Source organism: Helicoverpa zea, chromosome 29 (assembly GCF_022581195.2).
Source record: "Helicoverpa zea isolate HzStark_Cry1AcR chromosome 29, ilHelZeax1.1, whole genome shotgun sequence".
Classification (NCBI taxonomy): Eukaryota; Metazoa; Arthropoda; class Insecta; order Lepidoptera; family Noctuidae; genus Helicoverpa; species Helicoverpa zea.
Window position 1 is genome coordinate 1,011,761 of NC_061480.1, and position 15,834 is coordinate 1,027,594.

At 40.3% G+C, this 15,834-nt stretch overlaps 1 protein-coding gene across 1 annotated transcript in view; it reads right to left on the bottom strand.

Moving 5' to 3' along the window:
- The window catches only part of LOC124644094, a 61,390-nt gene that overhangs the window by 42,357 nt on the left and 3,199 nt on the right, over positions 1-15,834 (bottom strand). The window contains exons 4-14 of the mRNA XM_047183307.1: positions 12,892-13,482; positions 12,418-12,611; positions 11,013-11,161; positions 9,545-9,701; positions 8,723-8,888; positions 7,005-7,162; positions 6,620-6,782; positions 6,060-6,200; positions 5,011-5,193; positions 3,038-3,169; positions 1,297-1,504 (exon numbers count right to left, since the gene is read on the bottom strand). Of these exons, the coding sequence (XP_047039263.1) occupies positions 1,297-1,504; positions 3,038-3,169; positions 5,011-5,193; positions 6,060-6,200; positions 6,620-6,782; positions 7,005-7,162; positions 8,723-8,888; positions 9,545-9,701; positions 11,013-11,161; positions 12,418-12,611; positions 12,892-13,482 (2,242 nt within the window). The remainder of the gene's footprint in view (positions 1-1,296; positions 1,505-3,037; positions 3,170-5,010; positions 5,194-6,059; positions 6,201-6,619; positions 6,783-7,004; positions 7,163-8,722; positions 8,889-9,544; positions 9,702-11,012; positions 11,162-12,417; positions 12,612-12,891; positions 13,483-15,834) is intronic.

The window sequence follows — 15,834 nt, forward strand, 5'->3', positions numbered from 1 at the left end:
TGAAAACCGCATCTAAATTGCTTCAACCAAACGCGAGATAATCACGGACAAACATACATACAAACTGGTAAAACTGAGAACCTCTTTTATGGATAAAAAAAGTAGTGGTGACTTGGTGATTAAAGCACTAGAGAGCAAGTACGAGTGTGTGGATTCGATTACAGGTCAGGCAAATACCAATGTAACCTTTCGAAGTGAATATTGGACATTAATACTCAATACTCAATACTCAATGACTTTATTGCATTCCATAATGTGTACAGGCTGGTGGGTAAAATTAAAAGAAACAATTATGGACCCTGTCGGGCACAGCAAAGTTAGTTTATAGAGGAGAGGACGAAGAGCGCTTTTTAAACATAATAATATTGAATTAAATGTAGAAAATCTTATTATATTTAGATATTTGAGTAGGTATTATTTCTGTGTAGATTTATTTACATTTTACTTATTTATTAAATTTATATTCGTTTATTTATATATTATTAATTTATAATGCGGTGTAATGACCGAGTAAAGGTGGAGGAAAACATCTCGAAGAAACCTGGACTATACAAGCTGTTGATTTGCATCCGTGCCATAGTCAAGGACATAATTATGCTAATGATTCTCGACCCAAATCAACAAAAAAATTGGTACGTAATATTTTTTTTACTTTAATTTTCCGAATTCCGAAAACTGTCATCTAGCCGTATTTAAACTTGGCGCGTGTGGTACTGGCCTTAAAACCGTGCTGCGCCCTCACACAAACGTAAACACAACGAACACGCAACGATTATTCATAAATTTCATTCATAAAATTGGATTACTTCTGAAATATTACGACATTACAATGACAAAAAAGCAGTGCATATTAGCTATTTCCCGTCTACTGTAATTCCAATAGATTATTTACGTATTTTATGTCCTCCTCCTGAACTATGGCACAAATGCAAATCAACACCTTGTATAGTCTGAAATCAGCAACCCGCATTGAGCAAGCGTGGTGATTAATGCTCAATCCTTCTCCGTGTGAGAAAAAGTCCTGAACCGATTAGTCTGAAAAATGGTGGGGAGATAGCTTAGAACCAGGAGGCAGAAGTTGCGAGAGGTCAGAAGCCAGAAAGTCTGACAACGAGTCTTACCAAGGGGGTTGCCCGGCAAGTCTGGGTTCTCAACTCGGTTAGGGTTGAGGAGGTCAGATAGGCAGTCGCTCCTTGTAAAGCACTGGTACTCAGCTGCATCCGGTTAGACAGGAAGCCGACCCCAACATAGCTGGGAAAAGAGCTTGGCAGATGATGACTGTTAAATAATACATACCTTTAAAATTATCTTGAAATATACTCCACTTAACATTGGTGATTTTTCCAAATATTTTCATAAGACCATCTAGTACGTTTAACAATCGTCTGTGTAGTTTGTATCTGTGTTTAAATGCTAGGCAGGTATTGATAAGATACTCTATAGACGTGTCTAGATAGGTGCTGGGTTGTATGTCTGTGGTGTTCCATTTCGTTATTGTTGTTAACTGAAATAAAAATTATTTATTTAATTATTGGGTACTTCAACTTAATCACGACTAGCTTCCACCCGCGGCTTCGCCCGCGTAGAGTTCGGTTATATCGCGTTTCCAAGAGAATTCTTCAAAAGTCCGGGATAAAAACTATCCTATGTTCTTTCTCAAAGTCAACTCTATCTCTGTACCAAATTTTATCAAAATCAGTTCAGTGGTTTAGACGTGGAAGCGTAACAGACAGACAGACAGAGTTACTTTCGCATTTATAATATTAGTAGGGATTAGGTACTTCAACTTATTCACTAGTAACAATAAATCGTAAGTTGCTTTGTTGAAAATTAAATCTATACTGACTGATATAAAAAGGACACAATTTTGTTTGAACCTAATGGGTCCGAAACGACTGAAATGATTTGAAAAATTATTTCACTGTTGGAAAGGTACACTCTTTTCGAGTGACACAGGCTATATTTTTATCTCTGCCTCGTTGGTCTAGCTGTCGCAAGTGCGGCTGCTGAGCACGAGGTCTCGGGTTCGATTCCCGAGTCGGGCCGAAATCGCTTTGTGGGTTTTAGAAGACTTTCACGAGGCAGTCCGGAGCCTGGAAGCTGGTGATTGATACACCCGTGCATCGGAGAGCACGTAAATGTCGGTCCTGCGCCTGATCTCTTTCCGGTCGTGTCGGATTGGCGTCCCATCGGGCTATGAGAGTTAAGGAATAGGGAGTGCACCTGTGTCTGCGCAAATGCTCGTGCACTATAATATGTCCTGCGCAGTTGGCTAATCTTCTTACATGAGAACAGCCGCCGTAGCCGATAATCGGCTAGGAGGACATCATCATATTTTTATCCCGATACGGGCAGTAGTTCGAGACGAGGATGAAACCGTGGGAAGCTAGTACATAATTTTAAGTACCTGCTTTCAGGTAAAACAGATGTATGGATCCAAGACTATAATTTTTGTTCTTAGAAACTGCTTTTCGACTTATATGTCTTATTTTGGCTAATTTATTCGTTTTGATGGGAAATACAAAAAAAACCGACCAAGTGCGAGGCGGACTCGCGCATGTAGGGTTCCGTACCATCCAAAGTAATATTCTATATATATTTATGGATATCGAAAATTAGCAAAAAATCACGTTTGTTGTATGGGAGCCCCCAACTATTTTTGTTTTTCTAGTTTTCAGTATTTGTTGTTATAGCGGCAACAGAAATACATCATCTGTGAAAATTTCAACTCTCTAACTATCACGGTTCATGAGATACAGCCTGGTGACAGACGGACGGACGGACGGACGGACGGACAGAGGAGCGAAAACAACAGGGTCCCGTTTTAGCCTTTGGGTACGGAACCCTAAAAAGTATATAAGCAGATTGAGGAGAAAGTGCGAGCGCTAATTTTAAGGCCATGTGACTTGCCTCAGCATTATCGGCCACGGCGGACATATTATAGTGCACGAGCATTTGAGCAGACACAGGTGCACTCACTATTTACCAGTGTTTGCTCGCAGAATAATAGACAAGGGACGTTGGTAGTTTTACTTACAATTTCAACATGTAGATTGTTCAAGACATGCTTTCCATTACTGATAGTACAAGTATCAGATACTAGCTGAAATAAAGCTGGCGTGAGAACACCAGCGTGGGGTTTCAATGCTTCTTCCGCGTTGCAAATGGCCTGGAAGTAATAGTCTTTATGTAGTTTCCTACAGTGTATATAGATAAGGATACACAAAAATATACATAAATATTTTTATTCTCTGAGGAGCCTTTTTATTTTTAAAAGTCGTGGTGGCCTAGTGGACACAGAACCAAGCTCTCGAGTATGAGGGCGGGGGGTTCGATTCCAGGTCACGCAAGTACTAATGCAACTTTTCTAAGTTGGCTGATAAAAAGGTGAAGGAAAACATCTTGAGGAAACCTGGACTATACAACGTTATTTTTTGTTTATGCGAAACCTGATATACCTATCTAGTATTTTTATGTAGAGAATCTATGTACGAAATTTCAAAACCGTATCATGAAAAATCACAAAGTTATAAGCTTGTTAAGTTACGGGACTGTCCGTAAAAATACATAATCACCACAAAACGCACACATGCCGCGCGACGCGATAGCACTGTGCGCTCGCGCCCGCTATGAACTCGCCGTGACCGCCGTTGTGCGAGAATAAATACCTATTTATGGTGTCCAACATTCAAAGTTTTTTAGATAATTTTGGGAAAAAATATAACATGGTGTAAAAACTATTGGAATCGATTCAGTTACTGATTATGAACAAACTATATTCAGGTTTCGCACAAACAAAAAATAACGTTGTATAGTCTGAAATCAGCAACCCGCATTGAGCAAGCGTGGTGATTAATGCTCAATCCTTCTCCGTGTGAGAGGAGGCCTGTAATTATAACAGTAATAGTAGTGTACCTCTACTCATCCTCCGAGCCTTTTCCCAACTATGCTGGAGTCGGCTTCCAGTCTAACCGGATTCAGCTGAGTACCAGTGCTTTACAAGGAGCGACTGCCTATCTGACCTCCTCAACCCAGTTACCCGGGCAACCCGATACCCCTTAGTTAGACTGGTGTCAGACTTACTGGCTTCTGACTACCCGTAACGACTGTCAAGGATGTTCAATGACAGCCGGGACCTACAGTTTAACGTGCCATCCGAAAACAGTCATTGGTGTCTAAGATATACTTAGAAAGTACATACAAACTTAGAAAAGTTGCATTGGTACTTGCCTGACCTGGGATCGAACCCGCGCCCTCATACTCGAGAGGTTGGTTCTTTGCCCACTAGGCCACCACGACTTCAGTACCTTCAGTAGTGTACCTCTACTACAGTGTATAAAAATAAGAATACACAAAAATACATATTTTTATCCTTTGAGGAGCCTTTTTATTTAAGTTTTGACACTACTAATCCGAATACGATACAAGTAATACTATGCAATTTTGTATTTAATTTAGAAAATAGTTGGTAGCAATAACAGTCTGAAAAACTGGGCCAATTTTGATGAAACATGTATATAAACATAAACCACCCCTCTCGAACCCCACTTTACATCTAGAAGAATCGCATCCATATTAGTTAATTTTTTTTAAGATCGGTTCCACAGACAGACATGTGTTGCTGGGGAGTTTGTTGCGCCACTTCTTCTTCCCAGCAAAAACACATAGGAAGTGGTGAAGGGTGGGCGTTTTGGAGACTGTCTTTTGTAAATAGATTAAAGAGGAAGGTTTATATGTATAATAACATCCATTAAATTGTGGGGAAATATTGATATCCCGTGCGAAGCCGGGGCGGGTCGCTAGTTATTTATATTTTACTAGCTTTCGCCTGCGATTTCACCCGCGTCCCGTAGCCGGATGGTGATAAAAATCCTAAAACCATTTCCCGGGTCTAAGTTACCTCCCCTCTAATTTTCAGCCAAATCGGTCAAGCCGTTTTCATGTTATGTCGTGACAACGGAAACGGGTTTCATTTTTATATATATAGATTTATCTTATTTCTTTTATTACCTGAGCTAACATCCACTTGACATTGAGCGCTACATGAGAACTGACCGCAGTAACGACGGCATCCCTCCACTCTGTGTGTTGGACCGTGGCCGCGTGTTCTAACGCCGCGGTCACGGTAGATAAACACCCGTGTTTATTTAGTACGCTGTCTTCGTATTTTGAGGGTAGTTCTTCTTCTTCTTCCTAGAATTTAGAAACAAAGGGAGGGGTTATTTATCAATCTGTGACATAAGGAGTTTAATTTACATATAATTGTTTATATATATTTAATAGCACATATATTTATCGTCCCACTGCTGCACGGGCCTCCTCTCACACGGAGAAGGATTGAGCATTAATGTGACAAAGAGTGATATTTAGGCAGTCGCTCCTTGTGTCACACTGGCACTCAACTACAGATTTCTAGAAGTCTAAATGAACATAGGGAAAAGCCTAGGCACATGATACTGACCTCTTCCTCATCAAGGGGTATCATGTCGAACTGCAGCGGGTTCTCCGACAGCGTGGTGAGGAACAACCTGCTGCGGACTGTGCCGGAGAACGATGATGAAGTGGCTACGGCATCTACTGACCGTGGGTTGAGGAGGTCAGATAGGCAGTCGCTCCATGTGACACATTGGACCCCAGCCGCAACCACGGAAGAAGATGAGCAGAGATGCCTTAACGAATGAAGGTCAGGCGCATTCTTGTAGGTCAAGTTACTTATAGTAAGGCGTGATCAGTCACTAGAAATATCAAGATGCTCAATTTCCATGTCAAAGCTAGGTCTTGATTGACTAGTGATTTTATTTTGAAAATAATGAGCGTGTCCTAAAGAAAGCGTGAAAGGGCGGAGCTAGTAACGTTCCTCGTCCCCCGAAAATCCGCTTGTCTTTTTGTTTTCCATGGCTGTCTGGTAACTGGGTTGAGGAGATCAGATAGGCAGTCGCTTCTTGTGGCACACTGGTACTCAGCTACATCCGGTTAGACTGGAAGCCGACAACATAGTTGGGAAAAGGCTCGGCAGATGATGATGGCTGTTGGGAATCGCCTAGGCCGATGGTACTGACCTCTTCTTCATCAAGGGGTATCATGTCGAATTGCAGTGGGTTCTCCGACAGCGTGGTGAGGAACAACCTGCTGCGGACTGTGCCGGAGAACGATGATGAAGTGGCTACGGCATCTATTGGCCGTTTGGCTGGAAGGTGACCCTGGAATTGTGGTTACATGATGATTTGTATTAATGTATGAGGAATTACAATGCAATATTTTGTAAAAACTCATCTTTCAGCAGCCTGTAAGTTAGTGATTGATACACCCGTGCATCGGAGAGCACGTAAATGACGGTCCGACTTGTGATCTCTCTCCGGTGGTGTCGGATTGTCGTCCCATCGCGCTATGAGAGTGAAGGAATAGTGAGTGCACCTGTGTCCAAGCAAACGTGCGTGCACTATAATATGTCCTGCGCAGCTGGCTGATCTTTTTATATGAGAACAGCTGCCGTGGCCGACAGTTCTCCTTGGACACTATTATTATTAGCTAAAAATATTGCACACAGACTTGCAAAATGTTTTGTGACGACAAAAAGTTTGGTGAGAACTTTACCTAACACTAACTTTATAATACATACCTTATATCTAGCATGATCTTTCAAATCGAACTCATAAACGGCATCTACATCGACAATCTTAGCCCACACTTGCACATGGAATATTCTAGCACATAGGTTCTTGCTGAGTTTCCGACGACATATAGCTGTCGTCAAACAATTGTATGATGAGCACTGCAGCCATCTTCAACAAAAATACGTCTTCATTGAGTAAAGGCCATTCCCAATATGGAAGTAGTCGTGAACGAAGCGAGCGCGAAAACAAAGGAAGTGGTAAATGGTGGGCGTTTTGGGGGTTGTCTTTTGTAAAAAAAAAATTGACTTTCAAAAAGTGCTGTTTTGCAGTCAAGTTTGAATAAATGATTTTTTATTTTGATCTCGGAAAATGGAAGATTAATATACTCACAAGCAAGTGTTCCTCAGTTCGTCACTGGCGGCAGCGGGACAGACAGCTTTAGAGCTCACAGTGACACAGTATTTACACGCCTGCTCTAGGCAATACCATGGCTTTTGGGAGCCCGCGCTCTCGTTGATAGGACCATTTTCTAGAGCTTCTGTAGATATCTGTGGAGGAAAAATATTATATAAAAAAACTTACTGAAAAACCAGCTGTCATCTAATAGAAACCGCATCCAAACCGGTTCATCCGTTAAAGAAAAAGAACGAACCACAGGGCCACAGACAGACATAGGTAACAGTGAAAGTTATAACAACCCCTTTTTACGGGTTATTCCCGTTCGGTAACACCCTTTCGTGAACACTGTTGACCATCGGGGAAAAAAAAGTTTCGTTCGTTCACAGTGTCCATGAATGCTGGTTTTTATTTGTTTGGATTTTTAAAATGTTTTAATGGATTATGTTAGATCTTTTAAAACACAATTAACTAGAAAATAAAAAAATGGCCTTATCATGTCCATAATAACCATTTTACACTTTAAAAATCCATGACATGTTTTATTTTTATTTCTATATTTTAAAAATAAAAACCAGGATTCATGGACACTGTGAACGAACGAAACTTTTTTTTCCCGATCGTCAACAGTGTTGACGACAGCAACGAAAGGTGTTACCGAATGGGAATTACCCGAAATAATAAGTAGCGTTCATCAACACTGTGAACGAACGAAACTTTTTTTTCCCGATCGTCCACAGTGTCGACGAAAAGGTGTTACCGAGCAGGAATAACCCCTTTTTACAAGCTTTTATTTAACTTGCAATGTTTGTATGTATGTAACTATGGAATTTTACAACTCAATTTTAAGGCACTTGCCCTCAACCGATTGAGCTGAAATTTTGCATACCTACATGTTTAGTTTGGATGACAATGCATGTTAAGCTATGTGACGTCATCCTAAATCCAACATGGCTAAATATACGAGATGGCGGACTAGTTATTTTTAAGGTACCTACACAATATGGGTATCATATGAAAAAAAAAAAAATCAAAACGTATAAATTGTGTCAAATATGTTAAATTTGAAATGTCGTTATAAGTTGTCAGTAAAGTTACAGTAAAAGTTTTTTTTTCTTTTTGGCGCATTTAAATAAAAGCTTATTTTTAAAGATTTTTGTACCTCAATTTTTTCTAGTCAGAGTTAAAAATTCAAAAAAGTGAATACCTATGTTCAACTCATGTACACAGATATCTAAATTAATATAATAAAGCGGAAACATTTTTTGTTTCTTTTCTTTTCAAAAGGCTCAGAAACTACTGAACAGTTGGAAAGTTACACTCTTCCCGAGTAACACAGCCTATATTCTATCCCACTACAATTACACTACACTGCAGTAGTTCGAACGGGATGCGGGTGAAACCGCGAGAAAACGACTTGTCCCTACTAATAATATAAATGCGAAAGTAACTCTGTCTGTCTTTTACGCTTTCACGTCTAAACCACTAAACTGATTTTCATAAAATTTGGTACAGAGATAGAGTTGACCTTGAGGAAGAACATAGGATAGTTTTTATACCGGACTTTTGAAGAATTCTCTTGGGAAACGCGATATAACCGAAATGTACGCGGGCGAAGCCGCGGGCGGAAGCTAGTATCAAATAAAAGGGTATCCTTATGAAAAAAATAACAAAAATTCTAATAATAATAAAACTAACGCAAAAATACTCACCTTCTCAAACGCAACCTGCAATATATTAAATGCAATAGCGTACGAAACGAGTCGTTTTCTATACGCGTCGTTGTTAGCTGGCTCTCTGAAGCCCACGCGGAGTGTATTGAATAGATCTGTTATGATGGTCGATATGTACTTCTCGCAGAATTTGCGGGACGAATGCCTGTGAATATAATTATTGTTAAATAGACACTATAATGGCGTCCACGACCGATGTCGGCCACGGCGGCTGTTCTCATTTAAGGAGATCAGCCAGCTGCGCAGGACATACTATAGTGCACACGCATTTGCTTGGACACAGGTGCACTCACTATTCCTTCACTCTCATAACCCGATGGGACGACAATCCGACACCACCGGAGAGAGATCAAATTATTACTAAATATTTTTTATATAAACAGTTTGTTTGTTTGCATGAACGCGCTAATATCAAGGAAGTATTGGATGGATTTGTGAATGCTTATCATACAAACTAGTGGTCCGATTTGAAAAAACAAAATCAGTTTTAGATAGTTCAATTATCTAGGAGGGTTGTACATAGGTTTTATCCGGGTGTGCGGAGTTAGACGCGCGTGAAATCGCGGGGAACAGCTATTCAATTTACAGCTATACATATATACAAGAGGGCAACTTTTTTTGTTTGCTTATTTGTACCCTTTGTGCTTTCACTCTCCTGAACCGATTTAAGAAATTCCTTCACTCGGAGTAACGTAGGCTATATTTCACCCTCGTACGGGAAGTAGTCCCTTTAAGACGCGGAAGAAACTTCGAGAAACAGCTAGTAAACAAATAAATAACAAAAAAAAAAACATTTCTCACCGTAATAAAGGCAAAAATATTCTATTACAGCCCCCCAAGGAGTTGGAACTCTTAGCTTTCGCATACGCCTTGTCGTAAATTCTGATGTCTTCCTTAGAAGCCAAAGAGGTTATACAAGCCTCTATGGCTTGATCCCACCAGCCTGTGGTGTCATCTCCTGAGAGAAATACTCTTGGATTAGAAGCATATCATCATCTGCCTAGCCTTTTCCCAACTATGTTGGGGTCGGCTTCCAGTCTAACCGGATGCAGCTGAGTACCAGTGTTTTACAAGAAGCGACTGCCTATCTGACCTCCTCAACCCAGTTACCCGGGCAACCAAATACGCCTTGGTAAGACTGGTTTTCAGAGGGTAATTCGTGATGGCCCAGTGGGTAAATTAATTAATTTATTTATTTGAATCAGGCATCTAAGGCCCATAGAAAAATACAATACACGAATATTATAACATTAAAACATACACTAATACATAGGTATTTTATTTATGTAACTTAAAAAACTAATGCACACGAAGTGTCGGCGTCGTGTTACGCAGCGAGGTGTCGCGTAGCCATCCTCGGAACCTCCGATATACGACACCTTTCGGCCAAAACTCTTCCTTCAGGAATGTCTCGATGTGATGAGTTGGAACTCGCACCATGAACGAATTGAAGTTCGTATTGTGGCGCGACTCCAACTTCAAAGCACCAGTCTCTCAAGTATGAGTGTGTGGGTTCCAGATCGGGCAAGTACTAATGCAACTTTTCTAAGTTTGTATGTACTTCTAAGTATATCTTTGACTGTGTTTCGGAGGGCTCGTTAAATTGTAAGGCCCGGCTGTCGTTGAATATCGTTGGCCGTCGTTACGTGTAGTCAGAAGCCAGTAAGTCTGACACCAGTCTAGTTGGGTTGCCCGGATCTGAGTTGAGGAGGTCAGATAGGCAGTCACTCCATGTGTCACACTGGTACTCAGCTGCATCCGATTAGACTGGAAGCCGACCGCAACATAGTTGGGAAAAGGCTAGGTAGATGATAGAGATAAGAAATATCAAGAATGTATAGAAAAATCAAGGCAAATAAATAATAATAATGTCGGGACACCTTTTCACACACGGTCAGTTAGCCCCATGGTAAGTTATTAATTAACTTGTGTTATAGGTGCTAACACAACTGATAAACTACACATAGCTACATATATACATATTTATAAATACATATCATAACACCCAGACCACGGCCAACAAGCATGCTCATCACACAAATGTTGGCCGAACCGAGAATCGAACCCGGGACCTCAGGTTCGGCAGTCCGGCATGGTGACCATTGCGCCATCGAGGTCGTCGGCAATGAAAATGATATAAGGCAACATAGTAATCACAGAATAAAAGGCCAAAAAAGCTTTTGAAACCTTTCTGTAACAATACATGCTTTTAGAGTTAATTCAAATTGGAATTTCCTGTTTTCATAATATAATTTATATAAAACCTTACCTCCGGCCAAAGTAATGACAATATCAAATAAAGTCATATCCATGTTATTAGCGAGCGCGTCTAGCAGCGCCCGGAACGGAGGTATGTACCGCCCTTGCAGCTCTGACAGACGCACCGGCAGGTACGATACGAAGCTGCGGTAGTATAGACTAAAACAATAATAAAATATATAGGTATTTAGAAGAATTAAAAACAGGTCAAACTGAGAGCCTCCTTTTTTTGAAGGCGGTTAAGAAAACCGGCTATGGTACGGTAGAATGTGCAAAAGAATAGTAGAATAAAAAAATCGGAAAAGCTACGGTAGAATATGTTGAAAGATAATGGCAATTTTAGTAGAAAATGTGGCCAAGTGAGAGTCGGTCTAGCGCACGAAGGGTTCAGTACTATCCTACTAATATTATAATGCTACCAATATTAAAAATGCAAATGTTAAAATATAGGGATTTTGAATACTCGGCTGTAAAGTAAGTTTAACATCAGTAATGACAATATCAAATAAATCATATCCATGTTATTAGCGAGCGCGTCTAGCAGCGCCCGGAACGGAGGTATGTACCGCCCTTGCAGCTCTGACAGACGCACCGGCAGGTACGATACGAAGCTGCGGTAGATTGTGCTCAAAGATAAAAATATAAAGAGACTAGAAACCCAGAGACTACGCTAAAGCAAGGCAGAGAAGTTAAACATCTTTGGCAGTCGTTACGGGTAGTCAGAAGCCAGTCTAACCAACGAGTATCGGGTTGCCCGGGTAACTGGGTTGAGGAGGTCAGATAGGCAGTCGCTTCTAGTGGCACACTGGTATAGTTATCGGCACGAATCTTGAACTCTGACCTATATCTGCGCAGAACTGATTTATTAGCAAAGAACCAATCCCGAGTGACGGCTATGACGCGATGCGCTGCGGGCCAATCACCGCTTTAGCCCGCCCCCGCGCCTCACTTCATACCACAAAAGGGACCCAATAAATTACTTCTGCGCAAGTGAAGGTCAGAGCTCAAGATTCGTGCCGATAACTATACTCTGCTAATTGAATACAAAAGCCAACTATATAGTTTGAAAACGGCTAGAAGGATATTGATTTAAAAACCCCTCATCTGGCAACACTACTTTATTTTTTTCACAGAAACCAGCACAAGTAAGCTTTTGAATTACAAATTGACAAGTTCAATAGATTTTCAACCATACCTCTAAAGCATAAGATTCATTATTGCATGTCAAAATTTGACAGATTAGTTGTCACAGATTCGTTTTATGTATTGAATTGTACCTACTATGTAAACAAATTTGCACGCCGTAAGGCAAAATGTATCGGGACTGTTGTAAAATATGATTACCATCATATCTGTATACCATTATAGGCAAATAAATAATTCTTATTATTATTAGAGTATCTTAAAACACTTACCCATATTCTTCTCCGGCGGGTAAACAAGCGAACACTTTAATCTTCTCGTCCATACTCGCATTAGAAGATAGCACGTTAATCCCCCACTTCACGACCGCGTTGTGTAAGCCCACAGACTTAGGTAAGCGCAGAAGATTCAGAAGTACTGATATTTTGTCGTCAAACGGACGAGTTTGGACGAAATGAGGCCATAACTGGAATAGTAAAAAGATACTGTTACAGCCTCTTTATCGTCCCACTGCTGGGCTGCGGCGTCCTCTCACACGGAGAAAGATTGAGCATTAATCACCACGCTTGCTCAATGCGGGTTGCTGATTTCACACTTAATAGTACAGCAAACTCTTCAGCTTTATAATATTACCTAGTAAAGATATTCCATTGACTACTTCATAATTTTGTCTTCTGGCATTAAATCCGCCAATGTAGCTACCATTTTTGCACATAAAGTATAAATAAATAAATAATGCTACTTACATGATCAACAAAATCCAAAACATCTTGCAAATTATCTTCCTTGAAATTTTTCGAAAAATACTCAATTACTTCTAGTAGCAACTCACATTTTTCACTTTTAACCACAAAAGGCTTTTTTATTAACCTTCGAAAATATACACTAATATAGCTTTTAACAAAATCGATATTTTCTTCTAAAATTATTTCGAAATCGGACTCCGAAAGACATATTTCGGACACCGAAAATACATCCGATAGGAACAATTTACTCCATTGTAACCCTTCCTGAGAAAAAATTTTGACCAAAAGTAGAGTCCAATTTGCCATTTCTAAGATCGGAGTTTTAAATATCTCAGTAAATACTTTCAAAGCGTGTACAATTTCCGAGTATTTTTCCTGAAATTCTGATATTAAAGTTTTATTTTCTATGCATTCGGTTATGTTTTGCAAGTCGAGTTTTTTGCACCATTTTTCATAACTTTGAATAATAATAGGAGAGAGGGTTGAATTTATTTTGTAGGTGGCAAGACAAGAAGTAAGATTTTTTTTGACTAGCAACACTGTACTCGGAGGTATGTGTTCGATGATCTTTGCTAGACAGTTGAGGGTTTTCTGAAAAAAAAGAACAATGGTATCTTAATAAAGTAGAGTTTGTGCCAAATAACTTTGCATTTCTGAAGTTGAAAATGGTACACAACCGATTTTGATTTTGGTCTACAGATAGTCTACCCTTAGTATTTTGTATTTTCCAAAACACTGTTATATGGTCATTAATAAAAAACCGGCCAAGTGCGAGTCGGACTAGCTCACGAAGGGTTCCGTACCATCCAAATCTAATGATGATGTCCTCCTAGCCGATTATCGGCTACGACGGCTGTTCTCACGGAAGGAGATTAGCCAACTACGCAGGACATATTATAGTGCACGAGCATTTGCGCAGACACAGGTGCACTCACTATTCCTTAACTCTCATAGCCCGATGGGACGGTAATCCGACACGACCGGAAAGAGATCAGGCGCAGGACCGACATTTACGTGCTCTCCGATGGACGGGTGAATCAATCACCAGCTTCCAGGCTCCGGGCTGCTTCGTGAAAGTCTTCTAAAACCCACAAAGCGATTTCGGCCCCACTCGGGAATCGAACCCGAGACCTCGTGCTCAGCAGCCGCACTTGCGACAGCTAGACCAACGAGGCAGTTTTCCAAATCTAATATTCTATATGTATTTATGGATATCGAGCAAAAATGAGCATAAAATCACGTTTGTTGTATGGGAGCCCCCTAAAATATTTATTTTATTCTAGTTTTCAGTAAGCATTTGTTGTTACAGTGGCAACAAAAATACATCATTTGTGAAAATTTCAACTCTCTAACCAGGGCCGTCTTTAAACTATTTGAGGCCCTGGGCACATTAGGATCATGGGGCCCCTATGACCTTGAGAAAACACTATTTAGTGATAATATATAAAGAAAATAGACAAACAAGGTTCTAAATTTATTTCTATTCAGTTACTAACTTTAAAAAAATAGGATATATAAAAAATAATCTACAAAAGTAACTCGCTTAGCATAAAATCCTTAGATTAACTCTATGTTGATTGCAAAGGTACCACCCTTCTAGATTTAAGACGAGCAAAATTGTTAATCACTTCTTCAAAATCTATGGTAGGTATTGAGAATATCACATTCTATGGGCATCAACGACAAACTAGTTAATCTCTCTTGAAGCATTGTACTTCTTAATTCATTTTTTATTCGTTTCAATTTGGAGAAGGAGCGTTCTCCGCCAGTGGCGGCGTAGCATCGGGTAGCACCCGAGGCGGGCTACTTATTGAGCAACCCCCTTCCAAAAAAAAAAACGACAAAATATAATCACGTAGTAGTAAAATCATACAGAATTAACACAAAAGTACCCAAACAAGTTTGAAAAAGCGCTGTAAAGCGAAGATAATTTTTTAAAAATTTTGATTTTTGGGACGCAATAGAGATGTAAAGAATTCAAAGAAAACCACTGTTAAAGTGTAAAGCGCGAGCGCAGCGAGCGCGAAATTTTTGACATTTTTAACACAAAAGTAGGTACCCAAACAAATTTGAGAAAAGCACTGTAAAGTGAAGAAGGCGCGAGCGCAGCGAGCGCGAAATTTTTGAGTTTTGGAACACAAAAGTACTCAAACAAGTTTAAAAAAGCGACCAGAAAGTGAAGCAGCTGCTTCACTTTCTCGCAGCTGCGAGCTCAACATTTTTTGACATTTGGGACGCAAAAGTCCTCCACCTCCGCTTACAAATAGCGCCTAAATAGCTTAGAAATATTCACTGTAAAGTGATTTTTTATTGATATTTTAAGGACTCTCTATCTAATCTGGCAGGAACTAGGGGCCCCATTCGATCGCGGGGCCCTGGGCACTTGCCCATAGTGCCCAGTGGAGAAGAGGGGCCTGTCTCTAACTATCACGGTTCATGAGATATAGCCTGGTGACAGACGGACGGAAGGACAGAGGAGCGAAAACAATAGGGTCCCGTTTTACCCTTTGTGGTACCCTAAAAAGTATTGTATACAAGCTGTTGATTTGCATCCGTGCCATAGTCAAGGAGGTTAAAATTAAATACGTAAATAATCGATTTGAATTACGGTAGGTGGGAAAAAGCTAATATGCGCTGCTTTTTTTGATGTTGTAATTTCATGGTATTTCAGAATTTAGCCCACGGTTAAACACAAATCATAACAGAATTCCCCCGCGGCCACAGTGTGTGCGTGATGGCAGCTATGTGTGCGTAGACAGAGAAAACTAATGTCTACGTGTGTGCGTGATTGTCGATGTGTGAGTGTCTTATCTACGAGTCTACGACATGACAGCGCGAGCGCGCGAGCGAGCGAGACCGAGTGATACGCGATAGCAATCATTTTACCTAAAGTTTCGAAAATCACCTTCATTATTGTCATTAACTTCGTTTTACTTTACTTAC